Genomic DNA, 27,886 nt, shown 5'->3' on the forward strand with positions numbered 1-27,886 from the left:
AGATGGTCCTGATATAGATAGCCCTCTTAATACTAATTTGCTAATATTTTGGGATCCACGAGAATAATCTAATCTTAATTAGCACACTCGTTATGATTTCAAAACTCTTATCAATTTTTGATTCAAGCAATAGTGTCCTCTATGCTCAAACTAGGGAGCCAGCGATATTATTCTAAAATGATAGGAAGATTTTATTCAAGACGATCAACTTTTATATAACAGTTCGTTTGTGAAACAAAGATATGGTATTACTTAACGTTTTTTTTCCATTCTAACCATAATCTATGTGGCTGACAAATCTAAGAAAAGCATGTTCAAATTGTGAATTACAAAGTCTTATTATTTAAAATCTAGTATTGATGCATGAAATATACAAGAACGATCTAGGGCTTAGTATCCAAAAATCTAAAATAAAAAACGCACAAAGCTTGAGAACGATTTGAAATTAGAAACGCAAAATGCATAAGAATGATCCATAATTAGAAATGCAAAAAACATGAGAATGGTTTGGAATCAGAAATGCAAAAAAAAGTATGAGAATGATCCAAAATTATAAGCTCATAAAGTGTGAGAATAATTTAGCATAAAAAATAAGAGCAGGTCATAACACAATCTTAATTCTGCCAGGGTTAAAAAAGTTAACATAGATATTATATATAAGAATTTTAATTCTAGCAAAGTTAAGAAAAATCAAGATAGACGTTATCTATAAAAATGCTAATCCTAGATTATTTTGAATTACTCCATACTTTTATATAAATAGGTAGACACTCATTATAGAAAAAAAAGTATGTTTTTAATACTAGTTTTAATATGACTTTTATAATTTTCAGTATCTGACTTAAATATTTGAGTATTTACACGGGAACTTCCCTACACTCTTTAACTATTTTTTTCATTGCAGACTTAGACGATCAGATGACGACATTTACAATTAAATAAATTTATTATTGTATATTTCCAACAACAATATGATAACCAAGAAACTTCGACCCATCTAAATGTTGGATACCCTTAATTTAATTTGGCTTGAATGGTCCAATTTTAGATGATGTATTTGTGTATAAAATAGCCCATTTGAGTTGTTGACTTGGGAGGTTAGTTATTTGTTGACAAATTTTTTTTTTATCATAATTTGTGTTACAAAAATTCGACATTATTGTAGGTAAGATAGATTCGAGACTCAAATTAAATTGACCTAATTTTTATTGTGTTAGGTTGGTTTGGCTTTATTTAGTAATTGATTTAGTCCGAAAGCTAATTCTATCAATTCAATTAAGATAAATTCAAATTGAATTTATTATGAAACCAAACTAACCCAATCTTTAGATTAATTTATTTTAGGGGTGTGTAAAAAAAATCAAATTAAATTAATGACTCAAACCATCACATCGTGATTTTTTTTTTTTTATTTAGGTTAACGATGGTAGTTTGAATTGTTGAAAAAACCAATCATGGCAACCGACTTTAGTTTCACAATTATGTAAATTAACATATAAAATTGACTGTCTATAATTTTTAATTGAAATTTAAAAAAATCTCTACAATCACTAATTCTTGATGGTTGTGACAATTTGGATATATTAACATATGATTGTGTTTTTAATTTAAAACTTTGTGTTTGTTAGTGATTTGTATTTTATAAGATTGCTTCAATTTTGTTGGGTGTATTAATTTTTGAACTTTAATTATTATATTTTTATATTTTTTAAATTGCTAAATTATGATTTAGATAATTTGAAACGTATGACGATTTGATTATAGTTTTGAGGGTAATTTACCATTTTAACATGTTTTTTTTGAAGTGGGTTTTACATTCTCTATTTAAACACAGGCCTAAAGGCCCACGGAAAAACTTACTCCAGTCCAGATAAGGGATAACTCTGTAAGGCCCAGATTTACCAACCCGGCCCGTTTAGCCTACCAATATGTGGCAGATCCGATCCGATCCGATTCTTCTCGGCCCATCTTCCAATCCACCATATCTCCCCCGCCGAGCTTTCTCCGTCTCCGATACAAGATCAATCGAACCAAGGACCAAAACTGCCTTTCAATTTCGCTGTAGCGATCCTTCGCCGACGAGGAAGGAGAAGAAGATGACGGCCGAAGTAGCGAACGCCGTCGCCGGGGTTCCACCGTACGCCAATGGCGACTTGATGCACCAAAACCCTAGCACCGCCACCGCAGTGAAGAAGTCGCGGGAGAGTGAGAGGCGGCGGAGGAGGCGGAAGCAGAAGAAGAGCAGCAACAAGGCATCTCAGGACCCTCACCGCGACGACAGCGACACCGCGGCCGAAGAAGACGGCTTTAACGATAACCACGGCAAAGAGAACTCCGATCCACAGAAGGTATCTCCATGCTCCTGTCTGTTCTGCTTTGGTCTTAGGTAAGACCGGGCTTTTGGGGAATCGGTCGCCATTTGGTGGTTTTGTGTTTTAGATTTGCTAGAGATTTGGGCTTCTGTTCAGTGAAGCTGAACATGTTACTGCTTCGTGTTTGTCATGCTTGTTTCGGTTGTTTAGAAGCTGGGGCTTTTCTTGTTCGCGTCCAATTATCACATATTTTAGGTTTGTGCTTGCTTATGTTTCATTTATGCTTAGTATGTAGCTCAAGAAGTTGTCTTTGTTGTTTATGAATCATCTGATTTATTTTTTGGTCTCGTGCACTGTTTTTGAAATGGATGTTTCTTCTTCTTGTCTCTTTTCTCTGTAACATCTGATTATTTGATTTATTGATCTAATCACTTGTTTTTGTTTGTTTTGAGCACCGACAGGCTATGGGTCAAGTTGAAGTTGAGTATGTACCAGAAAAGGCGGACCTAGATGGTGATTTTGATGAGGAATTTAGGAAGGTTTTTGAGAAATTCAGTTTTATGGAGTCACTGGTGTCTGAGGTGAAAAGAATTTTTATGAAATGTAGAGCATCTTTCTTTTATTTTTATATTTTTAATAGAAGATGTACTAGATGCTTCCGTCAAATTCTTTCAGGAGAATGATAAACAGGATGATAGTGCTGCCAATTTGGCCTCAAACAAGAAGGTTGATTCAGATTCTGACGAGGAAGAGCAGGACCCACAACAAAAAGAGAAAGGCGTTTCAAATAAAAAGAAAAAGGTTTGATTTTCAATGTCCTGTCCTGCCTATCATCAATGCTACTGGTTGTGTTATTGCTTTCATTACCATGTCTATGCTTTGTTATGGGATGAAAGAATTGAAATTGTCTTTTAGCTTCAACGGCGGATGAAAATTGCTGAACTGAAGCAGATATGTCCAAGGCCTGATGTGGTTGAGGTAAGGATGGTTGTTTATTGTTTTAATTCTTTAGGGTTATTAGGTGGTGATCAAATTGCCCTTTTCTCGTGGCTCAGTTATATTATCATCCTGGTACTGTTTGCATTTCAAAATTGGAGTTCTAATCTGAACATTCTGCACTTACTCTCTACCTGCACTGGACCAAAGTACATAAATCCTCAACCAATGTTCACTGAAATTGGGTCATTCTATCCCTTGCACATTTCCACTACACCCTCATCTCAAAGTTAGACGCGATGTGTATCTTTTTCATTAGTGTTGTAACAAGTTTTAATACTAGGCATCAGCTGCTCAACACAAGTTCCTAACTCGTTGGGGATTTGCATGGGCTATGTCCATTGAAAAATTAAGCACACAGAGGAGCATTGTTGTTAAAATCATGAGTCAACTCGTACGATTTTATGAGTTTACTAGTCATGAGGCATAAAACGAGTCAACTCGCTTGTAGGGTCAGGTTTTTATAGAATTGAACCTGATTCACGAGTTTATTGGTCCGAGTTTACGAGTTTATCATATATATATATGTATGTGTACATTTTCATTTTTGATGTTATCTACATGTACAAATAGGTGCAAATTCAAAGAATTAATCTTAAATATGTCACAATCAGATCATGGGTGGGTTTAATTTTATATTAAGATTGATGATTAGCAAGAAACAAATATATCTCTTTGCTATTGGTAACTTAATTAGTGTAATGACATAATGTAGAAGTTTAATAATATTTGTTGTTTTTATGACTTGGTATTTTTATTTATATTTAACAATATTTGTTGATGATGGTGGTAAAGTTTGTTGTTTGGAATTTTGATTATGGATGGATGAATGATGAATTGATGATAAATGATGGATTTAATATTTAGAAATTTCATTTTATTTAGTATTTTTGAAATTGATAGATAAAAGAATTTTGAAATAGGTACATAAATTTCATTTATAATAAGGAATATATCATTATAAACATATATTCACATAAATTAAAAGATATTTTTAATTATCCGTAAAATCTTACGATTTTACAATTCGATTTTATGGACCCTCTTACGATCCCACTTAAAATCTTGATTTTAACAACCTTGCAGAGGAGGGTTATAAGAGATACTATCATATAGTTTTGTTGTTTTTGATTTCACACCGGGATGCAGTATTTCTTGAGCAGCGTCAGCAATGAATTTACTTGCAAGCTTAATGTTAAAAGTCTCTTTTTCAAATTTAAATTTTCCCTTTCTTGAATTTTATGAAGATAATGGTTAAACCTTTACTGATCTTTATAGGGAGACAGATCTACGATTTATAACCTTTAGAGGAAGTATGACTAGAAGGATTGTGGGATCTTTGTAACAAAATAGGTTATTATGTATTTAACCATTTTAGAAATGGCAATGTTTGGCTTGAAAATTGAAGATTATGCCATTTTTCTTCTTATTGCTGCTTTTTAGTCATTATCTAACATTTATGTAAATTTCAGGTATGGGATGCAACTGCATCCGATCCTAAACTTTTGGTATTTCTGAAATCATATAGAAATACTGTTCCAGTGCCAAGACATTGGTGTCAGAAAAGGAAATTTTTGCAGGTTAGTCTATCCAACTAAACTGTACAATCACACTAAATATGTGTGCATGATAGGTGGGCATGATAATGATGAGAGAATTAGGGGAGAGGGTGATGGATGATAAGGTTGAAGAGGTTTCTCTTATATGTATATATGTGATTCTTGCAGGTGGGCGGCTGTGACAATCATGGAGCCTGGACATGTAGGTGTTTGGCGAGGGGGACCTTTACATAGTTTCTCCTTTAATGCATGTCATTTGTTAGTGTGGGTTGGGAGCCAAAAATATCACCCCTTTCTTGAAAGAGAAAGAAGAGAACCAATTAAAAAAGTCATGGGGTGGAATACTTGTTTTGTACTTTGATGTCAGTGATTGTTCGGTGCCAGGATACTGGTTAACATTTTTTTGGTTCACAGATTCCTTTTCATTATGTGAAATATATTCTATAATAATAAGACATTTGGCTGCTTGTTTATCCTTATGTGCAAAGATAATTCATCTGATTTACACATAATTTGTTAAGTATTTTTATGCATAAAGACTTGCCCCTCATTGGATTGTAAGTTGTTTGCAGGGGAAACGAGGCATTGAGAAACAGCCTTTTCAACTTCCTGATTTCATTGCAGCTACAGGGATTGAGAAAATCAGACAGGTTAGCTCATTCTTGTGGCTGCTTTACAGTAATATTTCTGTATTTTTTTATGGTCTTTTTCTTGCAGTTACTATTCTCATGTTTAATTTACTGATGGATGGTGAAGAATACTTTTATCTTCCTTCTTTTTATATTATTAAATCTGTAGCTGCTGTCCTCTTCAGGATGGCTACATGGGCTGCAAATGGCATGAATTCTCAGGGATGAGATGCTTAATGTTTTTTTTTAAAAAAAAACATTATTGTAATAATTTCCATATTCTTTTATATTTCTGCCTTCATTAGCCAATTTTGGATTAATCTTTTTAGAAATTTCAAAACTTTTGCTGGCATTTGCTAGCTGCTTGTTGAAGTCCTAAGATGAGTATCCTAATTCTTTCAATTTCACCTTTTGTGCTTAAGTCTACTTAGTGTTATTAAAGGCGCGCCTAGGCGCAAGGAGCACCAAGGCGTACCTTGGGCGTCTAAAAGCATTCCAGGTGGGCGCAGACCAAAAGGTGCGACAAGGTGTGCCTCAGCCCAAGGTGCCTTAGGCAAGGGCACGCGTCTTGGGCTTTTTAGCTGTTTTTTAAGGTTTTTATTTGACTGTTTGTTCCTTTATTTAATTTTTTACTGTTTAGGGTTTAAATTTATTGCTTCAACTACAAATTTGACAATAAGTAAAAATGCTACTGCTTCAAATGCTCCAATTGAATTTGAACTAGATGAAGATGGATAGGGAGAATTGAACAAATTCAAGGCATGCAATAACAAAATGCAACATTAAGTCACCAAAACAAAGAAAGATGCAAATTCAAATCTAGTATATTACCTACCAAAAAAATGTATGAAACTATCATCACACTTCTAAACCATAGAAATCATCCAACAAGAGGAGTAGATGATGTGGAAGAAGATATTAGAGATGATGCTTCTAATAATGAAAATATAGAAATGTTTGATCTTGATGATGAGGATGATTTTTAGATTATTTAAAATGCATAATTAGTTACTCTTGATTAAGATTTAAGACCTATAAATTTTTTTAAGATTTAATTTAAGTTGATTTAAAGGCTTTTAGATTATATCTTTTGGCATTTTTTATTGTTTTTTTCATTAGTATATGTTGAATTTTTTAATTTCCTTGATAACATATTTGTAAATATGTCATTAGGAGTTATGTCTTATTTTATACCTTATTTTTCAAGTAGGATATATATATATATATATTTTTTTTTAGTAAGCATGCGCCTAGTTCTATCAGGCTCATGCCTTGCCTTTGCGTCTTAGGCTCCAACACCCTTTTGTGCCTTGAGCTTTTAATAACACTGAGTCTACTTTTAGTAACCGTTGACCTCTTGTTCCTCTTGCAATGGTTCCTGTGTTTTTGGTTTTATGTTTTAGTCTACATCTCAAGCTTTAATCTTGGCATTGTTTTTCTGTAGTTTGAACCTCATCTGCCGGCATATTTATTGTTTTTATGAATTGCAACCTAATTTTTTGAAAACTGTTACAGGCTTATATTGAAAAAGAGGATAGTAAGAAACTCAAACAGAAACAACGAGAGAGGATGCAGCCAAAGATGGGGAAGATGGATATTGATTATCAGGTTCATCACAAATCTTGCTTTATTGTTTTTAGTGTTTTGAAAGCAATTGTAATCATGTATAAAGAGAAAAAAGTCATTGATTTGATGTATGGTTTTAACCACTTGCAATCTTCTGGTCTGGAGGATAAATTACATCTATATTATTATTTTCCCTGTTGCAGGTTCTCCATGATGCATTTTTCAAATATCAAACTAAGCCTAAGCTGACAACACATGGTGATCTGTATTTTGAAGGAAAAGAGTTTGAGGTATTTGATACTTCAATTGAAGACAGCCTAATATGTAAAAAATATATCCTCTTTTCTGATACTTTTGCAACCGATTTGGTTTCCTTCGTTTTCTTCAAGGTTTATGGAGAAACACAAATGTGTGTATTTAAATTATGCATGGATTCCTATGAATAAACTCTAGGATAGTGACAAGCGCATAATGGGCTACATGGATAGCACGAATATGAAGCACTGATATACACGTAGATTCAGATACAACTTGATATTTGTTGAGAGAAATGCCAATTTGGCATGTGATTCTATTATTTAAATGTTATTGCTAGGCTTCTAGGACCGGATACATTGAAGACAGAAAATGCAGGTAACATGTTACTCAAATGTAGGCAATTTAACCAAATATTTGGGTGAGGTGAATATTTTAGCGGGTTTAGTATGGGGATGCTGTCCCTACATAGTGGGGACTTGCTACATTTTTGTTGTTTGTTGTAGCATCTATTTTACTAATGGCTGCTAGATGGAATTCATGTTATTTTTTTTCTCTGGATGTCTGTTTAGTGACATAAAAGAGCCTGCAAATGTTATCCCCCTGACCATCACTATATTTATAATTAGCAGAACTTATACTGTAGGGTTGAATTTTGAACTAATTATCTGTTTCATGTCATACAGGTAAAGCTAAGGGAGATGAAGCCTGGGATGCTGTCACATGAACTAAAAGAAGCTCTTGGGATGCCTGAAGGTGCTCCTCCCCCATGGCTCATCAACATGCAGGTCTGTTTTGCTTGTAACTGTTTCATATCATTCTTTGTTGTATGAAAGACGATAAACTTTATCTCAATCTTTTTATTTGTTGGCTGACTGATTTTAATGACAGAGATATGGTCCACCCCCTTCTTATCCGCATTTGAAAATTCCTGGGCTGAATGCTCCTATTCCTCCTGGAGCTAGTTTTGGTTATCATCCTGGAGGTTGGGGCAAACCTCCTGTTGATGAAGTAAGTTCTAGAGTCTTGGTTCACTGTTTTCTACTTCCATTCTAATTTGTTCCCTTGTTTCAGGATGTTTTTTGGAGTCTCAATTTGTTTCTCATTTCTTTTATGTACTTTTTATATTTTTGAAATAGTATGGTCGTCCACTCTATGGTGATGTTTTCGGGGTTCTGCAACTAGATCAGCCCAACTATGAGGTACTTGTGCAATATTTCTGTTCTTTCTGGATTATCTTCTATATTGCATAAGAAGTGCATGCTTGATAACACGGTAATTATAATCCGATTTCACTTGCAAAATGAGAAGTCAATTTACCTAAGACGGTAAACTGAATTTCTATTGTATCTGCTGCTTTTAGTTTTGCCAGATAGATCTTTGCATTAACCCTAGTTTATATCTGCATATGGCACAAATTTAACATTTTTACTTGGCATCTCGAGTCATATTCATTTGGAGTTGGTTTCATGGAAACAAGAAAGATAATGCTGAAGGTTTCTGAAAAACTAAGCTAAAATGTGCTCCAGTATCTCATACATGTCTGACCAAATACTCCAGGAAGAACCAGTTGATAAGACCAAACATTGGGGTGATCTGGAGGAAGAAGAAGAAGAGGAAGAAGAGGAGGTGGAAGAGGAGATTGAGGAAGAGGAGTTGGAGGATGGCATTCAATCAGTTGACAGCCTCTCAAGGTATTGTGCTTTGGTTGTCACACTTCATTTTAGATTAGCATGCATTGTTTGCTACTCAAGGCTTAGTTATAATAATCCTGGGAGTTGTATTGTTTTATTTGTGTTTGCTACATCTGCATGCTGTCCTGCCAGGAAGAGTGGTGGAGATTGCCCCCTGTTTCTCAGGAAGAGGAAAGTCGCTTCCTCCCAATTGGAACAATTATCCTTAAAAACTTATTTATCCTGGAATTATATATATGCACGGTTGTGAAATGGTGCAGTAGACCCTTCTTTCCGTGCATAACTCCTCTCGTGCAGCCATATGGGAATAGTATATGCTGCTTCCTTCTGTTGTGGACACTTATTCCAGATCTCCCTGTCTCTTCTTTTAATTTGTTTCTTCACCATCCTGAACGGATCATTGGATCACTGGATTTAAGAAAGCTACTAAAGTGTCCAAAATGCAAAGGCTATTTATGATGGGGAGAGTGTGAGAAGTAATGCTATTCCATTCATTTCATCATTGCATGCTATAACTTCTACTAACAAAGTTTTCCCCCTTATATTGCACAGCACTCCTACTGGTGTTGAGACTCCTGATGTTATTGATCTCCGGAAGCAGCAGAGGAAGGAGCCTGAAAAGCCTCTTTACCAAGTCAGTATACCTACATGATTGGCCTTTTTCTACACTCACTTTTGCTGAATTGTTCATTGCTTACTGTTTTCTTTCTCTCTTGTTCTGTAAAGGTACTTGAGGAGAAGGAAGAAAGGATTGCACCGGGCACCTTGCTTGGAACATCTCATACGTATACAGTTTTCTTTTTAGCCTATTTCAAGATTTTGTTTCAGTAAGGGATTTCTTAGACCTTTTCCTGTAAACAGGTATGTCATTGGCACGGGCACACAAGACAAGACAGCAGCTGCCAAAAGGGTGAGCAAATTGATAGTTTTTTTTTTTTTTTCCTTTTTTTTCCTCTTCTCCCTTTTGAATGTAAGATTACTAGAAGAAATTTGGCAAGTATTTCTTTTTTTTTTCCCCATTTATGACCTAGTCTGATGCTATGTGGTTGATAGTGATTTAATAAATCAAACTGCTCATAGAATGTGATTGTCTAAGGTAGATGGTTTTTGGTCCCATATATCAAAGTCACAATAGACTTAGCGTGGTGCCCAGACCAATAGAAGACATGAATGAGGAACATGCAAGTGCAAACATCCATTGTTGGACCAATGTATGCTACCATAATGTCTAATATTCCTGGTTTGCTTGGATTTATCATCCATTCTCAATTTGAAAACCCAGGAGATGCCTACAGGATATGTATCATAGTAACAGATCAACAATCAATTAGAGAACCGAATTTTTTCTAACAAGTATGACCATCATTTCTGTCCTATTAACATCACATGATGCATGCATATTAACTGTGTTTTTGTATGCCTTGGTCAGCTCTATATTTGCATAATCCCATCAGGTTCCTTGTATATTATGTTAAGACTTTCTCTGAAACTATATACTTCAGATGCGCTTGTAACAACTGTGATCGATCTTTTTCGGTCCATGTCTCTTATTTTGTCTCAGATCGTGTTATCTCATCTTATTTTCAGGTTGATTTGCTTAAAGGTCAGAAATCAGATAGAGTTGATGTGACATTGCAGCCAGAAGAGTTGGAAGTAATGGACAATGTTTTGCCTGCGAAGTGAGTGGCATCTTTATAATAAGCTAGGCCATTTAGTGTTGTTCTCGCACTGATTATTAGCTACGAGACTCTTTTAACATCTTGTAATCCTGTATTTCACAGGTACGAGGAAGCGAGGGAGGAGGAGAAGATGCGCAGTCAACGAGAGGACTTCAGCGACATGGTCGCAGAGGTGCGCCATCTCAAAGAACCTTCCTTCCTTGTAGCTTCGTTTCTTGGGTAGTTGTCAATTTCTTAGTTGCTACTGTGATTTTATGCAGAACGAGAAGAAGAGGAAACGGAAAATGCAGGAAAAGGAGGGGAAATCGAAGAAGAAGGATTTCAAATTCTAGAACCTCCATGGCTGTGTGATTGTAACATCAAAAAGGTCAGAAGACATGGCTGAGTTGTTAGACCCCCCAATGCTCTTATCAGAGAATATTTTCATTTGTTTTATGTAATTTTCAGTCTCCTATAATAACATAGCGAAGACTACTAGAATGTGAACCTAGAAACTTCAACGAAGCCTGGGCCTACAAGTCGCAGTCAAACTGTCTTGTCTTAATCTATATAGATATATGTATATATATATGCTTATTAGTGGAATGGATTTGAACCCTTCTTTCTGCCATGGCTGCTTTATCATTCCAAATTATTCGTTGCTTAGTCGTCAAGAATATGCATGCAATGGATAAGACCAACCTCTGAAGGTATCTCTGAGAGGTACTTGGTTTGGGTTTAATTTATTTTAACATCACTCAATGGATTGAAAAACCCTTTATTTTTTTGGCCATTCTTTGTTCATTACTTACCCAAATACAACATTGTGATGGTGGTGTAAAAGGAGGGCTTGACTTTGTGTCACAATGTTGCCACCCAGTAAAAACATAATTATTGATCGATAAAGGCTTTACTCTCTGTAATGGGTTTTCGTTTGAATTATTGTCGTTGGTCTTTTATTAAGAAAAATAAAATAAAAATAAAAATAAAAAGGCACCGTCATATAAGAGTTTCTAATCTATAATTATGCTTTCTCTTTGGTGTTAGGGGTGACAATATTACACAAATACAAGCTCGATTAATGATCAATCTTTTACAAGCTAAAATTTAGTTGCTCAATTGTGAAATTTATCCGAAAGTTAGGTCACCACCAACAATCAATTATGCTTCTAATAAAACGTGTTAAACTTGGGTTCTGTTCTAAATTTGCGATCATGGCCACCGCCATCGAGTCCATGCATGTATAATGAATTGTTTTAAGTACGTACTTTAGTAACTATTAGAAATTTAAAAATGACAAAACAAAGGGTCTCACTTCCCACGTGGATCTGGCGCCATCCACGTTTAATCGGTCCAGCATTTTGGTACTGGGTCAATCAGAAAGGGACACGTTTCGGGTCATAGTAATAATAATAATAATATAATAATATAATTAGTTAGTAGAAAGAGAGCCATGCATGCTCCTCCAACACTAGTAGTAAATAAATTAAAAGGCCCAATTAGCTAGCGGCTTGTTCCACTGGAAGGCATGATTAACAATTGAATGGTGAGGAATTAGTGTTTGGATTAATTAGTCATGGGGGGTCTAACAACTCAGCTGGACAGAAAGAATGGACACCTCCATGAATTAATTATATATGTTGTTTTATTAATGTTTAGGTTAAGTGTAATTAATTAATTATAGTTTCATTGTACTTAATCCCCAAGCAAATTAATTAAAAGTGCATGGCATAGTTGATATCTTAGTTGTCCGACAAATATTCTTTTCTGGATCTGGTTTACCTAACTAGCCGACTAATTAAATTCCATTCTAATCTCTTTTATATTCTTTTATTAGTTCAGCCTTCATTGCATTGCATTCATTCTCTGTGCTGTGCTGTGCATCATCAGGCTGTCAAGATCGACTGCCAAGCCAAAATTAGATCTATAATCACCTCACCTCACCTGCAGCCAGCCACCACACCTTATTGTAATAGCAATACGAATCTCATAACCTTCCACATCTATATACATATATATAAATTATAACAACATGCATGGTCGACGAGGGTTTTCTTGCTGGGTTTTGCTTAAACAAGGATAATTATTATCATCGATCCCACAATTTAATTTGTTCTTAAAATGGCCTTTGTAAGATCGAGGAGTACGTAGTTTAATTATTCTTTATAAGTCACGATTCTTTCTTGATTCACAATAGATTTATCATCGATCTCATAATTATTAGTTTTTTTTTTTTTTTTTGTGGGTACAGATGGTTATTGAGGATTTGCATTATTTTAGATAATTTTTTTATTTAGTATTGTTTAATTCTCCAATTTCCCATTTAATCTAAATTAACCTTGAATTGTAATTACTCATACATTAAACTAAGAACATTATTATTTCGTCATTTTTTTAATAATTTTTTACATAAAATTTTGTGTGAATATTACCATTTTCTTTCTCATTAACTAACCGTTGAGTGATTACTGACCTAAGACTGTCATTTGAGCAAAAGTGCAAGGACACATCATATATAAATAAATAAATAAATAAATATATATATATATAGAGAGAGAGACAGAGAGAGAGAGAGAGAGGCAGGTAAGAAGCTTTTATTGTATATATGAAAATGATTCAATGGTGATGGGTTGTCAAGAAACGACTCAAAGGCTATCAATGCAACGAAAGTAGGGTTTATTATAGAGGAAATATGTACCATCAAATAGCTAGCTGTTGCAATGATTTCATAGATGAAAAACAAACCCAGATAGCAAGCCCGGCCAAAGATTCCAGCACCACATATATGTATATATAGTTGCAGTTTTTGGTTCTAACACCAAACCCTATGATAATGAGCTCAAAACCCCTACTTTTAATGTTTCTTAGTAAATCACTAAAAGTTTGCTAAAAAAAAGCCTAAAACACTCAATTCCTATATATATATATATATATATATATTTTGAACAAAAAAATTACCATAATATTTTTTCTTACAAAAAAACTATACATTGTAGTTTTTTTTGGTTGTAATTGTGCTTTATTTATAGTAATGACATTATTTTAAATAAAAACTGTGTATTAGACTAACCCATATAACATATGTACATATATATAAGTTTCTTGCTTTTTTTTTTTTTTTTTTTGGACTTCGTATGAAAGTTCGTACATGCACATATTAAAAGAGTTTTTGCATAGAATCATGAAAACCCTAAATCTATGAAGAGGGTTAGAAACAAGAAACCCCCCATGAGGAATCATGTGATGACAACTGTTTTGATTTCATCCAAGCAAGCCATCAAAGGGGTCCAAATCCCCTCTCTCTGTTACTGTTAGGAACTCATCATTACTGATAGGTCAGCAGACATGTCACCGACCATGCCTTCTCTCTCTCTCTCTCTCTCTCTCCACATTTTCTCTCTTTCTTTCTAACAAAGAAATGCACTCAGCAGTCATGAAGAAAAAGTGAAACCAGGAGCAAGGTATTGGGCTGTGGAAAATTGGAAATTACCTAGCCTACTCGCAACTATTCATGCCATTACAGGAATCTCAAATTATTTTGCATGTAATCCAATAAACAGTTTACGTATATATATGGCACATATATATATAATATAATACTTGTATTGATCATAACACAAAAGGGTATTAATTATCTGTTTTTTGTTTTCGAAGATTATGTGAAAAATTGTGTTTTCAGATGAAATATACATATATATGCATGTCCTTTGCACTCTTTAGACCAAAACACACAAGGGCACTACCAACGGTGTCGAGACATCCACGTGTCACCTTGTCACCTTCAACTTAGGGCTGAAGCAACTCTCTCCTCTCTCTCTCCCTCTGCATATAAAAATTGTATTTAGAGAGGGAAGTAAAATCAATGGCATCAAGGAGAAGGAAAGCTAGAGTTTTGTAGCTCTATAATTTGATACAGTTGCCACTGCAAGTAAAACCCACAAATTTAGATCGAGACTCTCTTTGGACCACAAAACCTCAACCCTTTGCAGATCTTCTTCTTCTTCTTCTTCTTCTTCTTCTTCTATTTATATATAATCATTCCCTTCTTTATAGATACATAGAGATATATATAGCCTATAGCTATAGATTGATCATAGAGCTTTAGATATTACTCGTAGGGAATCCTAGACCATGCTCAATTCTCCTCACCTTCCAAACTATTTCATTGTATCTTCGTCTTCTCATCAACACAGTGTTTGTTCCTTCAAATTCAATCTTTCTCTTCTTGAGCCAAGATCCAAAGGCTAGATCTTTTTCGAGTGTATTAGTTTTTTTGCTTGATTTCTGAGATGGGTTTGAGTAATAAACAGGTTTCTGGCGATGGGGTTGACTGGGGAGAGAGCTTTCTCCGGTCCGGCGGCTTGGAGCTGCCGAAGCCTAATCCGGCAAGGAGGCAGACGCAGCCGCAATCTGAGCCGTTGGCTTGCCCGAGATGCGGCTCGACAAACACCAAGTTCTGCTACTACAACAACTACAACAAGACTCAGCCTCGCCATTTTTGCAAGGCTTGTAAACGGCACTGGACCAAAGGTGGCACTCTTCGCAACGTTCCTGTCGGCGGCGGCCGCAAGAAGAAGCGCCTGAAAACGTCCAGCGCCAGCGCCACAACCTCCTCCGCCGCTGCCAGCAATCTGGGTAATCATCTTCAAGTTCAGCAGCAGTATCGCCAGAGTCTTCAAGATGACTCCATCGGCAGCACTGGAAATTTCAGTATGAAAATTTTCAGCGGCAATAATGAGAATTTTCTGGGTTCATCTCTTCAAACTCCACCCTTCATCTTCTCATCAAACTTGAGTTCATTTGAGAACAGTGTTAATCCCTCTTCGATCATTAATATTCCTACCAGTTTTCAATCTTCAGATGCCTACAACTTCACCATTGCTGCTCAGCCATCAGTGGACATGGCAAGCTACTGGAACCAGTGGGAAGATATTGACACACTGGTCTCAACTGATCAGCTCAATATGCCTTGGGATGATACTGAGGTTAAACCCCAATGAAACATAATTAATCTAGCTAATTACCCATGTTAATTAATTTCTCTAGTGTGAATTGGTGCTTTTGTGTTTGGTGGGTTTGTCAATAATTATAGTTTCTTCTTATTTGGAGGAGTCTTCTTCTTCTTCTTAGATGTTGCTTTCTGAAATGAACTATCTAACCCATATGTGTATCTATGTCTTTGTATCAACATCTATACTTGTCTGATCTCTAGAGATCACCTGTAACTATTATAGTGGGATGTACACTCTTTGAAGCTGTCCTTTTATTTCCGGCTTCAACCTATTTTGTCCATTTATGCCCCCTCCCCCCTTTCTCCGTGTGTGTGTGGGGGGGATAATACATGCACATTTGTTGGGATTATTCACCATAGATTTGAAAGAATTGGGGATCGATATTGACAGGTTTACGAGAGACATGGGGTCTTCTCCAGCTGTGCCGGGCCGCCCAATTCTTGATGTTATCTATATATTATATATTTGTGTGGATTATTGAATGATTTCTTGGATATTTTTTGGGGGGGGAAGAGTGAGTGTGGATTGAGTTAACTCACCGACATTCCAATAACCCACGGACAAAGTGCACCTCCTAATAGTTCACACATCTCTGATGAATGACCTGAGTACCCCACTTGAGTAGTGACATTGTTTACAGATGGAAATTATATGACATTTTACAAAGTTTGTAATAAGAATGCCATTGAATAAATAGTTTTTTTTTTTATATAATCATAAGCTAAATGACATGCTTCTCTTATTTTCTTACTGAGTAAAGAATATTCGTCAATTTAATTTCATCTTCAAGCATACAAATTCTGTTCCTAAGTTAATATCTTCTTCGTATAACTGGCTGAACACTGCAATATCTTTTTAAGACTTTAGGTGGCCCTTTCTTGGATTGCTAAGCATGTGCAGCATTCTGCTAAAATCCAATGGACATGTGCATGTTGGGCCTAAATATTCCTAATTGGCTCATATTCTGTGTGATCAATTTGGATTTGTTTGAGGATTGTTTGGAGCAATGGAAAGTGATATTCTTACGAATATATATATATATATATATATGCATATGTATAACAGCAATATAGTTATGAATGAACAAGAATAAGTGTTCTATCAACATCTTCTCTTAGATCTTAATCTCTGCCAAACTGAATGTCCCCTGCATTGAGTAACTCTGATATCATAACAAACACAAAAATAAATTCTATTTCGCGCGTACACATGATCAAAATCAGAGACCCAACAAATCGACGTAAGAAATGACGAGAAAAAGCCTCCATTTAGTCTGAGAGTTTGAAGTAACTAACACTATACAACAAAGTTACAAGCAATCCAGAGAGTCATGAACCCATCATATTAGAGCATGTTTCTGTATAAACCGTAACATGAAATCCGGCCGGCATGCTGATGCTGGTCAAGAAGTTAAAACAAACATCACCGGAAAATATAAACAGCAAGAACACGTCAGTCACTTCTCCGGCGGGGGTCATTTGTAGGTTGCCATCCTTATTCCGGTGTCCCGATTAGCCTGGAAAGCATTGGCTCTGGAGTAGTAAACATAGTAAAGCTCCGACAATATGCCGGTGAAGACAACGAAGGCCGCCCCGGATCCAAAGACTCCCTTTCTCAAGGTTTTGCAAGAAGGAGGATTTGACCATACATTAGTCCTGTATTTGGTGTGGTAGGCATTCCTCACCGAACCCGCGAGCAAGCAAACCTCAGCAATTATAAATGTCACCCTGGAGTGCCAAAGAGATGGATTTTTTTTTTTTGGGGGGGGGGGGGGGCGGGAATATATTGAAATGAAGTAAGATATCAGTTGTAAGAGTTTTATGGAAGATAAAACCATAAATAGAAATAACAGTGGGGAGCTAAATTCATGTAGCCGACTCTGCATAGTGAAGACTAGGAATATTGTTGTTGTATAGGCAACAGATTTTCAACACAGCCATCAGAAAGAGGGACTAGTTCACTTCAATTCAATGCACTTTCTGGGCACAACGTTTCTGTGAGCAGATACTGGAAAGAGTTTCATGAACTAGGAGTAGTAAGTGCATACCAGCAGGTGATGAATAGTGCGATGGCCTTTGCCCTCGAGCTGCTGGGTCTCAAAGCATTCCCGCAGCACAAGCATCGACTTGCAACCATTATAAGGAGTTGGCTGGCCAGGAGGAAAAGGAATGAGCCGACACCCAAGCCGGTAGCAATATCTGAATCATAAATACAATGGCTGCCACCTTTTGCATCTTGATGAGGCTTTCCCTGTCACAGGAGATAATTAATAAGTAGACGACACATTGACAATGGCTAACAATGGGTACTTGAATAGTTGAATGCATAAACCAAATACATTAATAAGTAGATAATTAACGTATGAACCAGGTTCTAGCCAATGCAATTACCACGAGCAGCATGACCAGTAGATCTTGGCCCCTCTTTATTATAACATAACAGGGGAAAAGATGACAGAATCCGCTAGAAAAACTCCTAAGATATTTTTGGATAGTGACAACATTAAGGGTTTGATATGAATTAGATGGGTCTTATATAGAACATAAGGTCATAAAAAAAAATGAATGGAAAGTTAGGATTCATGTAATCAACCCACATAATGGGATAAAGGCTTTGTATGTTGTTGGCGACAATCATGAAGTGAAATAGCCCCTTCTCGTCCTCAAAAAAGGGTAAACGGGAAGGAAGATTATGTTATAGTAGCCAAATTCTAACATACGCCTCCTATCCATAATCACTACGGGTTGTGTACCAATAGCTTCAATACTAGCATTCACCTACCTCATCCCCTGCCGAATGCTCTACATAAAGGCTTTCAAGTTTCAATAATAGAAGCATCTCCCAATAAATCATTATCAAAATAAGGCAAGTGATAACGAGGAGGAAAATTTATCAAGCAACAAAGGTAATAACAAATACTTAAAATCCCATTAGGAAAGGACCAAACTATTGTGGGATGGAAGATAATTGTGAAATAACTATCATATAATTAAACTTGGATGTGGCTCTGTTTCACATTCATTGCAGAACAGGAAATTGGAAAGCATTGGCAAAGACAACCTAAACCATAATTTATGCCTTCTATCCATAATCACAGAAGTGTTGTGTACCCATAGCTTCAACATGAGCATTCACCTACTTCACCCCCTGCCAAATGCTACATTAAGGCTTTCAAGTTTCAATAATCTCTCAGTGAATCATTATCAAAATAAGGCAAGTGATAACGAGGAGGAAAATATATCACGTAAAAACGTAATAACAATGACTTGAAAGTTCTGTTAAGAAGAAACCAAACCATTGTGGGATAGAAAATAATTAAACTTGGATATGGCTCTGTTTCAGTTTCATTGCAGAACGGGAAGTGTCTTTATATTTCTGCTAGGATTTGCATTTAGTATTCGATGGATGGGAATGTTCTTACTGCAAACTTGTAGTCAGATTACGAAACAAATATCTTCAACCCGAACTAAGTAAAGCTTAATACACTCTACTAAAAAAAATCTGGGGGGTTCTCTTCAGCTAAAATTCAAGAGATCGAAATTGCCAGTAGCAGGGAAATAGGAACCCAACCCTCCGCACATATTTAAGCGCCAGACGCCAGAACGATTAATCTTGAGAACTAACCAGCGATTCATGAATTACACGCAGGTCGTTGAGCTAAACTGGGGAAATCACAAATCAACGAAGTGGGTATGCTATTTTATGTCACTAAAAAATTAAGAGTCTTGAAACCCAATATAAGCAAATTAAAGAACGGATAGAATTCAGAGGAAAGAGCAAATAAGGAGAAAGAAAGAAAGAAGTCACCTCGGCCCTCCTTTGCTCAGCAGCAACAGCCAGAGCAAAAGCAATGAGATCGAGTACAAAAACAACCACCAAAAGCAGCGTTGAAGCCATCGGCTCAGACAGACTTTCTCCTACAGCAGCAGCTCACTTGTTTCTTCGAACCCACAAGAATAGAAAAGCAAACAGAGCATCACAAGAAAGAAGAAAATAGTGGAAAAGCGAAGAGACCACTACTCAATGAGTGAACTGGAAAAAAAAGGCCTTCCTCGGTGGGTTACGTCTGGTGGTTAGCTTAGATGTTAAAAGAGGAGGGTAACAAACCGTAGTAATAATATACACATATTTATATAATAATATCATAATTATACTTCTAACTTTTACGATGAGGCTCTAAAATATTTAGCACTTAGCAGCATATGATTCTTCTAAAGTTTCTTCAATCCATCCAACGTGGGGGCATGATTCTTCAAGCATATCTCCGTGCACGAATCGATAATATATCTATCCATAATATAAACACAATAGGGATGGGATGGGATGGCCAAGGGAATTGAGTATCGGGAAATTTTTAAGGATAATCCCAAAGTCCCTTGGCTCAAAAAACATAATTATGAATATTTACAACGAAATTTTTATGGAACATGTCACAACAAAATTGTGTTATCGACATTTTTACAACCAACGAATAGTATAGTGGTCCATTGTTTTATTAAAAACACTAGTACAGAGTTTAGCATAAAGATATTGATAAATATCACGTGCTATGCGCTAGGATTCAGAAAGCACAAACGTGAAGTAAGTAAACGATAGCACATAAAACGGATCGCAAGCACGTGATCGACAATCCACTTGAGCTCTCTCTCTCTCTCTCTCCTTGCTTGAAATTGAAATAAGAAAATCAAGCTCATGGACATTAATTAGAAAAGGCATAGCTCCTCAGCTTCTCCACTCCACTACAAGGGCTACATATCCATCCATCCAAAAGCAACTACTTTCGTACTCGCTGCTGGCTGCTGCGCTTTCAAAAGCAGTTATAACAACTAGTCATGTCCCCCCCTCCCCCCCCCCCCCCCCCCCCCCCCCCCCCCCCACGGGCGGGCCCTAACCAAGTTCGGGAACAGAGAACCAGAACTCAGACAACAATCACTAAATCCACATCCAGATTTTTAAGCAGTAAAATGGGCATCCACGCGGCAAACGTTACTTTGGGCAATTTCCGAAAAACCATTCAATAAATCAGGACAAAATGGTATATAAACAAATAAAAAGCTGCTGCGCTGCTATATATACAAATACAAATTGTTGAAAACCACGCTATCAACTATGAGCACATTGCCGATCTTGGTTGGTTGGTTGGTTCATCTCTGCTGGAAAGGTAAACAAAACGAAGATATAAAATTTGTCATACCGGAGGGAGTTTTTGTTGCACCAAGAAAGTAGAATGCCTGTCCCAGTATCTGCTCTATAATTACAAATGGGTTTACCATGAAAGAATTACACACTTGAAGAAATGTAACCTCCGTCTCTAAAGAGGTTCGATTGACCCGCTTTTAAGCCTTTCCATACGGGCTTGAAGCCCAGATAATGCCTTCTCATCCATAGGAAGAACCCCGCTCTGTACAGGATTATCTGCATTAGCTGAGTCGGACACATGTGAATTAGAGTGTCCGTGGGCTAAACTGCCATTCAGGTGCATTACGGGCCTGCTCCCAGGATCCGGGTTTCCAGCAGATGCAGCTAACTGTATGCTCTTCATTCTCTCTCTAATTGCATCCAGCGTGCCACTTGTAACTGCAGGCATCCCGTTAGAATTTGGAATTTTGATCAAAAAAAGAAGTATAACATAAGTACAACAGAAAACAGCACTGGCCATATAACTTACCTCCAGCTGGGAATCTATCGTTCCCACTTAGATACTGGCGCATCTCAGAGTCATCAGGTGTGGTCCCCCTTGGATTGACAGCATTAGAAGCCCTCTCATCTTCGACATAAGATGGGGGTAAGCTAAAGTTCATGGGTTCGACTTTTGTATTAAGTGATTTCGCATCATTCAGTGGATTTGTATTTACGGGTGACAGAGAAGCGAACTTTGGGGAAAGGTTAATTGAGGCTGGGGGAGGGGTTGACATTGGTACACTTGAAGGTGTCCTTCCCGCTGCTGCATTCTTCTCCATCTGCAATACAAGTTAAAAAAGAACCTTGTATAAGTGAAACATTCAACATATATTGAACTAAACGTGTCAATGTGCAACATGAACCTGGGCTAAACCATCTCTGATGTATGTTCGGAATGCCTCGCTAGCATTTTGAAGCTGAGCAAATATATCAACCTACAATGAGAAAAAAGTAAGACGGTGAATACATGAATGTATAAGAAGATTCAGACAGGTACATATTTAATAGTTGTGCTATTTAAGAAAGAACCCCATCCAAGCAGATCCTCTTACACGATTGCTACAATTACCTTGGGATACAATTGAGTGATACGGTATAGTTCATATAAACCAATCGTGCAAGTTTGCTTGTCACCAATTTTCTTGAAAATTGCAGCGAGTTCTTGCTGTAAAACACATAATATGGGCATGCAATACCCCTATAATCAGGACAACCAGCTGAAAACAGGCGATATGGAGATTAAAAATTGCAGATGATGTCAGAAGACCCATAATACCTTCAATTGAGCATCTGCTGAATTTGTGGCAGGGGGTGGATTGTTGGCTGTTGAATCACCCCAATGGGTCTGCCCAACTGGCCCTGACGGGGTCAACATTCTTGCAGCAGCAAGAGTCTGGTGGATGCAACAAAATAGAAGGAAATAGATTAAAGGAAAGATAAAGCATATGCTCAAGGATGGCCGAAGAACTAGAAATCCAAATAAACCAAACCACGGAAGTGTGCTAAAACGCACCTGAAGATTTAGATCAATGTACGCAAGAATAATAGGCTGAGGTTCCATATCTATTGGAACCATGGATAGATGACCTTTGATTGCAGTTCCACGAAGCTTAACAAGCTCATGTAAAACAGTTTTAACCATGCGCAATGGTTTATCATCAGCTCCAGCTCTTTGGGAAACCATTACATAGACGCAGCCACAAGGGAAGCAACTAATTAGTCTTATGCCATGCGTCCACTCAGACAATAAATCAGGCCAACAATAATATTTTATCATAATATGAAACATGAATAGAATGATGGGTACCTTCTCCTGATCTCTTCCATTCCCAGTTCCTGTAGGTATATGTGGATACTTTGAAGAATACGATCAAGGTCAACATCGTATATAGTGCTTTGAAGAACCTACATGATAGGTCAGAGCAAATACAACATAAGCAGAACAGCACAAGTAAAAGAAACATCAAGATAAGAAAATTAGCCAACATGAAATTTGGGGAAAAAGACGCAAAACAATCTGCAAGTTCTTTCCAGAAAACATGATAATCATACCCTTCATGAATAACAGGTTAATTTCAGAATGTGATATTCTTATTCCTCACAAGTAATAGTCTGTTTTCAGAATAATGAAGTATACACACGAAAGGTTTCATCTTTTTCCCCCTCTTAAATAAGGTACTGACTTATTAAACTTGCACAAACTACATGATTTCAGTAAACTAATTATTAGAAATATCTCCAAGTCATCTACAATTAAAGTTGGCTAAGGTACTGATTTATTAAACTTACACAAACTACATGGTTTCAGTAAACTAATTATTAGAAATATCTCAAAGTCATCTACAATAAAAATTGGCGAGATTTTCTTTATTGTATTTCTAGCTGGCCCAAATAAACAAAGGGTAGCATATTCTTTTACATTGAGTAAATGTACTAAAAAAAATGACGGGAAATTATGACATAGTAAAAGCAAACTTTCCTCCAACCTGTTCACCCAAGAAGTGAGAGCAGTAGCCTAGCCTATGTTAATTAAACCTTGCATGCATAGCACATTATTTGAGGGAAATAAATATAAGAAGAAAGGAGTCCTCTCCCATTAGGCAATTAACGTCCACTTTGAAGATATGGAACAAAAACCTTTCCTTGCTGCTTCACTATTATTCCCATTCACTCCTACAAAGAATAAAAGTCTCATCCTCTCTTTCCACTTTTCACCCCCCCAACCCACCCCCACTCTTTCAGCATTACAAAGTGTACCAAGAATTTATGTACCCAGAGAGCAACCACAAAATCTACATAGCAATGCAAATTAGAGAATTGCCACTTGATAAAATCTCAAGTCAAACAAGTAAAGGAAGCACTGAGAAAGAGCTTACTTTTGTGAGCTTGATCAGACATTTGACAACTAAATCAGAGAACTTCTGATTTCTAGCAGCAAAAGACTCATTCGATGTTGGTGATGGCCACCTTGAGGGGTCCAATGGACGTAAAAGATTAATAAGGACAACAAACGATGATGTTCTTTCAGCGTTATCCTGCATTGGTAATAAGTAACTAGTAAAGATCCACCATGTTCCCCAAGAATAACAAAAATATTAAAGTTTTAGAAAATAAACTTCACCAGTATTTTAAGCATTAGAACATTCAATGCTTTCAGGAGTTGGCTGCCATCATCCATTCGAGGAACTCTTTCATCCAAAAGCCAGAGGAGAAGCTCAGTGATGAGACTGTCAAGAGTACTCTCCTTGACAGCATGAGCTAGCCGTTTATTTTGGAATGTCTGTAACAAACAAATAACAATGAGGTTTGCATTGAATGATCATTCTCTGGTGCATAGTGCATTACACAGACAAAATAGAACCCTTCCCGCAACCCAAACAAATAACAGAGGCGTTCTGCAACTACTTGATCATTAATATAGCCTATTCACAATCAAATGAAGAATCGAGAAGAACACATTGATGTGAATTATAAATACCTGCATCAATGTGTTCAAAACATATTTACAAGACCTTGAAGAGGCTCCTGTGAGACTAAAGTCAAATGTCTTGGCTACCTGAAATAGATATTACTCAATGAAATTTTGAATTGTTGAAACATATAGAAATATTACATTAACAACAAAACTGAACAGCCAGCAAACACGAAATGGGAGTTAATGACAACTGAATAAGTGTTACCTTACTAGCTAAGCAGGAAACAAGCCTATCAGCATCTTTCACAATTCCATCCATTGCATTGCCTTCAGGATCACTAGTTGCCTGAGCCAACTCATGACAGACAACTTTCATTCCTTCAACAGACTGCAGAAAGATAATCTCAAGAGTTCATTTGGAGAGAATGAGAATGAGAAGCACAGGGACAAAGAAAAATGCAGGTCAAAACTAAAAGAGCTTTAAGGTAACCTAAGCTCAAATTTATAATAAAAAAAAACTTCTGACCGAACAAGGAAATGTTTACATTTTACAGAAATATAAAAATAAATAAGGCAACCAGCAAAAGAAAGGATCATAGTATTAGTATGGTAAGCCGTGTTACTGAAGAGAAATAACAAATTTTAGGGCACATCAAATGTAACAAGTACTACATGTGGGGTGGTTCTACAATTTGGCAACAATAGAGCAGGAATAAAGAAGCCCATACTACTTTCATTAAGTGGACCACCCGAAGTCTAAATAATATCCTCCCTCGGTTCCCAAAATCTTCAAGGAGCTAGCCAAATTTTTCAGAGAAAAGGATCAATATTCCATAATAAGTGGAGAAGAGTTAGCTACTTTCATAAGCTAAATTAAGGCAAATATTGTTCTGCTAAGGCTTATCTAAGCAAATCAGTGTGTCCAAGTTAGAAAGAAATTGTTGAATAAATGTTCATCCTCCTTTAACTGGAGGATGTGCTCATAAACAATCCAACAAATACAAGAATAAGAGGAGATAGAGTCAAAGGTCTATCCTTTCTTATTCTAATTATTAGCATGAAACAACCTGCTTGACTTAGCTAGAGGTTGGCTGATATCAATCCAACAAATACAATGGCAAAAAAATGGAAACACAATGATCAGCCATCTGTTTTAAATGGTTTAGAATTTCAAGTACATAAATTCAATCACCTTTAGGCTTCTTCTACTGACCAACCACTTATCAAAAAAGAAAAAAAAAATCATATGACCTGTCAACTTATTATTACAGGTTTTGTCGAACATATCTGTCCTCAAAATGAGGAGAACAAGAACACAAATTAAGAATACCTTGAATTCTCCAAAATCAAATACCAAACTAATGATCCTAGTAACTCAAACCAGCCACTGGTTGAACTCGAGATCATTTGAACACGTCAGTATTCTTAGGGTGGGGGATCCATTTGAACACGTCTAAGAGGGCATACTCTTAGAGCTATGAGTAAGAATTTTCCATGCAAAATAATAAGGAAATTGTGGTATGTAGGAAGAGCTACAATAACAATCCCCTCCCACACTAATCACTTCAAAAAGATTCCAAGTGCAATAACAATATAATAACATACCAAGCCTCTATCCTACTATGTGGGATTCAAGTGCAATAAACAATCAAGGAAAAAATAAAAGATTATGTTATACCCAATGAAGGAAAAACAGTAGAAAATGGAACCTATATATTGACATGATTCATCAATCAATAGATAACACCAAAAAAAATTACACAAGCTAAATGAAACCTGCTCAGGGGAGCCATATTCAATAATATCAAGTGCTTCATTCCAGTCAGTGGGGCCATTTGCACTAGCAATCATTCTGGGAACTGAATGTCTCTCCATGTGAAGCTCAGGATGAACAAAATTCTCCCTGAAAATAATACATACATAAACTACCAACCAGAGCAGGCATATCTAACAAGCAATGGTAACAACAAAAACAACGACAATAAAGAGCTGCAGTAAACAACACATAAAGATCATAAGCTGAAAAGTCAATTGGCACAAACCCCTGCAATACCTAGATAGAATTGGGCCAGATGCAGAACGTGCAATTTCACCACTTTGTTCAGCTACATCAGACCTAGAAAAAGAGAGAAAAAATAGGCAAAGCACAATTTGAAATGTCAAAAAATCAAATGACACCCATAAACCCAATAAATTAACAGTTGAACACATTTGAGGCTTCTGCATCCTTTTCTACAAGGCTACAAGCAACCAATCTAAATGAACTTCAATGGTAAACAAGAACAGTTAAATTCACATAAAATAAATTAATCTTGAGCACCAGCACTATTCTAAATCGGCATAACATTCTGCCAATAAAAATCATATTTATAAAATTGTCAAATACATTACTTATAACATTTAAAATATTAAACAAATCATATTGTTTCTATAAGTTTTGGCTATCCTTTTTTCAAATGACTGGACATTCCCCCCTCCCCCCCAACACAAATACTCCATTAAACAATAAGATGATGAAAAAGATCTATAGTATTAAACCTTTGATAGTAGAATGCTGTTCACAAGAAGTGCTAGATTTAATTAATATTGGGAATCGGTACAAGGTAAGTATCGATTGTAATATTCATCAAAACAAGATACATAATGCCTAATAATAAAGAAATAAGATAAGTGATTAAAAATGTCCATACTTTGGCTATTTATCTTGAATTTCAAATTTATGAAGTCATTAATCCCTTATGCTTACAAGACATTGTTTCAATCAGAATATAGATAGAATTAAATCACATTATATATTTCTAATGAGTCTTAAGTAAACTGATTGTTTCTCAAGTTGTAGTTTTCTGCTTCAGCAAATTTTATTTTCAGTGGTAACACTGGAATTTCATTTTCCACTAGTGAACCATATTAGTCCGCTAGGAAGTAGAAAAGTTTCATCCATTTCAATGGAAAGTAATGAAATTGTGCTTAGTTAATTTAGCAATTTTGTACGCATGATGTCACAAATAACGGCCAAAAACTAGAAGTTGAACATTGAACACCTCCATTACCATATAATTGATGGAAGACCTAGTTTTCAGCTATCTTTTTGGTTTACACTACAAGTATGTCAAAATGAAGGAACCAAATGACGCTTCCAAAGGAAGGAAAAACATCAAGGATTAAAAATTGAAGAGTCCATTTAGAATAATATTGTCCAGAACATGCCTATACGTAATTTGGATATACAAACAAATTCATGACAGAAAAGGCAGACACACCCATTTTCTCGAACAGAACGCCTTAAAGCAGCCCTTGCTTCACCAGGTTTGCCCTCCTTCCTTTTGTCCATCTCTCGGGCCTGACAAAACACAGCACAATAAATGGAAGAAACAAAAATAAATAAACAAAAAAAGAAGCAAATAGTAGAGATGTTCACTGACTTTCCACTTAAATCTGTCATCTAACATGCTCCTTTGAGCATCTGTCAGTTTCCCAACATATCTCCATATGTCATCACCTAAGAACAAAGCAGATAGCAAGCAGCCAAGTCAATGACAATATAAATGTCCCAACAATACTAATAGAGATATTTTCTAAAGATAGACTAAAACATATATACTGCCTCTA

General features: G+C 36.3%; 4 protein-coding genes across 5 annotated transcripts in view; 2 read left to right on the plus strand and 2 right to left on the minus strand.

The window, feature by feature from the left end:
* The first annotated feature begins 1,976 nt into the window (after positions 1-1,976).
* Positions 1,977-11,300, plus strand: LOC127808469 (uncharacterized). The gene is made up of 18 exons (XM_052347031.1): positions 1,977-2,348; positions 2,774-2,893; positions 2,988-3,113; positions 3,228-3,290; positions 4,781-4,888; positions 5,440-5,517; positions 7,012-7,104; positions 7,266-7,352; positions 8,004-8,105; positions 8,209-8,328; positions 8,457-8,519; positions 8,878-9,011; positions 9,564-9,645; positions 9,738-9,796; positions 9,873-9,921; positions 10,599-10,690; positions 10,793-10,862; positions 10,951-11,300. The coding sequence occupies exons 1-18, from the start codon at positions 2,097-2,099 to the stop codon at positions 11,020-11,022; spliced, it is 1,770 nt and encodes a 589-aa protein (XP_052202991.1). The 5' UTR covers positions 1,977-2,096; the 3' UTR covers positions 11,023-11,300.
* A 3,218-nt stretch (positions 11,301-14,518) lies between these two features.
* LOC127807294 (dof zinc finger protein DOF1.7-like) lies at positions 14,519-15,970 on the plus strand. Its single transcript, XM_052345008.1, has one exon. The coding sequence runs from the start codon at positions 14,959-14,961 to the stop codon at positions 15,667-15,669; it is 711 nt and encodes a 236-aa protein (XP_052200968.1). The 5' UTR covers positions 14,519-14,958; the 3' UTR covers positions 15,670-15,970.
* A 952-nt stretch (positions 15,971-16,922) lies between these two features.
* LOC127807216 (uncharacterized) lies at positions 16,923-19,767 on the minus strand. Its single transcript, XM_052344893.1, has 3 exons — positions 19,489-19,767; positions 17,729-17,931; positions 16,923-17,408 (listed from the first exon to the last, which is right to left on the minus strand). The coding sequence occupies exons 1-3, from the start codon at positions 19,576-19,578 to the stop codon at positions 17,156-17,158; spliced, it is 546 nt and encodes a 181-aa protein (XP_052200853.1). The 5' UTR covers positions 19,579-19,767; the 3' UTR covers positions 16,923-17,155.
* An 879-nt stretch (positions 19,768-20,646) lies between these two features.
* The window catches only part of LOC127807401 (protein MOR1), a 37,553-nt gene continuing 30,313 nt past the window's right edge, over positions 20,647-27,886 (minus strand). For both annotated transcript variants that reach the window (XM_052345223.1, XM_052345222.1), the window contains exons 40-54: positions 27,700-27,776; positions 27,538-27,617; positions 26,331-26,393; positions 26,054-26,180; positions 24,543-24,665; positions 24,341-24,418; positions 23,984-24,142; positions 23,739-23,897; positions 22,670-22,767; positions 22,376-22,532; positions 22,139-22,255; positions 21,932-22,027; positions 21,726-21,797; positions 21,350-21,641; positions 20,647-21,258 (exon numbers count right to left, since the gene is read on the minus strand). In XM_052345223.1, coding sequence (XP_052201183.1) covers positions 20,993-21,258; positions 21,350-21,641; positions 21,726-21,797; positions 21,932-22,027; positions 22,139-22,255; positions 22,376-22,532; positions 22,670-22,767; positions 23,739-23,897; positions 23,984-24,142; positions 24,341-24,418; positions 24,543-24,665; positions 26,054-26,180; positions 26,331-26,393; positions 27,538-27,617; positions 27,700-27,776 — 1,964 coding nt within the window. In that variant the 3' untranslated portion in view covers positions 20,647-20,992. The remainder of the gene's footprint in view (positions 21,259-21,349; positions 21,642-21,725; positions 21,798-21,931; positions 22,028-22,138; positions 22,256-22,375; positions 22,533-22,669; positions 22,768-23,738; positions 23,898-23,983; positions 24,143-24,340; positions 24,419-24,542; positions 24,666-26,053; positions 26,181-26,330; positions 26,394-27,537; positions 27,618-27,699; positions 27,777-27,886) is intronic.

This window comes from Diospyros lotus, chromosome 8 (genome assembly GCF_014633365.1).
Source record: "Diospyros lotus cultivar Yz01 chromosome 8, ASM1463336v1, whole genome shotgun sequence".
Lineage (NCBI taxonomy): Eukaryota > Viridiplantae > Streptophyta > Magnoliopsida > Ericales > Ebenaceae > Diospyros > Diospyros lotus.

Excerpts from the sequence above, each read along its gene's own strand:
- LOC127808469 (XM_052347031.1), top strand. The coding sequence starts at position 2,097 with ATGACGGCCGAAGTAGCGAACGCCGTCGCCGGGGTTCCACCGTACGCC. Across the intron at positions 9,646-9,737 it reads CTGAAAAGCCTCTTTACCAA|GTACTTGAGGAGAAGGAAGA; the intron begins GTCAGTATACCT and ends TGTTCTGTAAAG. Across the intron at positions 10,863-10,950 it reads TCAGCGACATGGTCGCAGAG|AACGAGAAGAAGAGGAAACG; the intron begins GTGCGCCATCTC and ends GATTTTATGCAG.
- LOC127807294 (XM_052345008.1), top strand. The coding sequence starts at position 14,959 with ATGGGTTTGAGTAATAAACAGGTTTCTGGCGATGGGGTTGACTGGGGA.
- LOC127807216 (XM_052344893.1), bottom strand. The coding sequence starts at position 19,578 with ATGGCTTCAACGCTGCTTTTGGTGGTTGTTTTTGTACTCGATCTCATT. Across the intron at positions 17,932-19,488 it reads CTGAGCAAAGGAGGGCCGAG|GGAAAGCCTCATCAAGATGC; the intron begins GTGACTTCTTTC and ends CTCCTGTGACAG. Across the intron at positions 17,409-17,728 it reads GCACTATTCATCACCTGCTG|GGTGACATTTATAATTGCTG; the intron begins GTATGCACTTAC and ends TTGGCACTCCAG.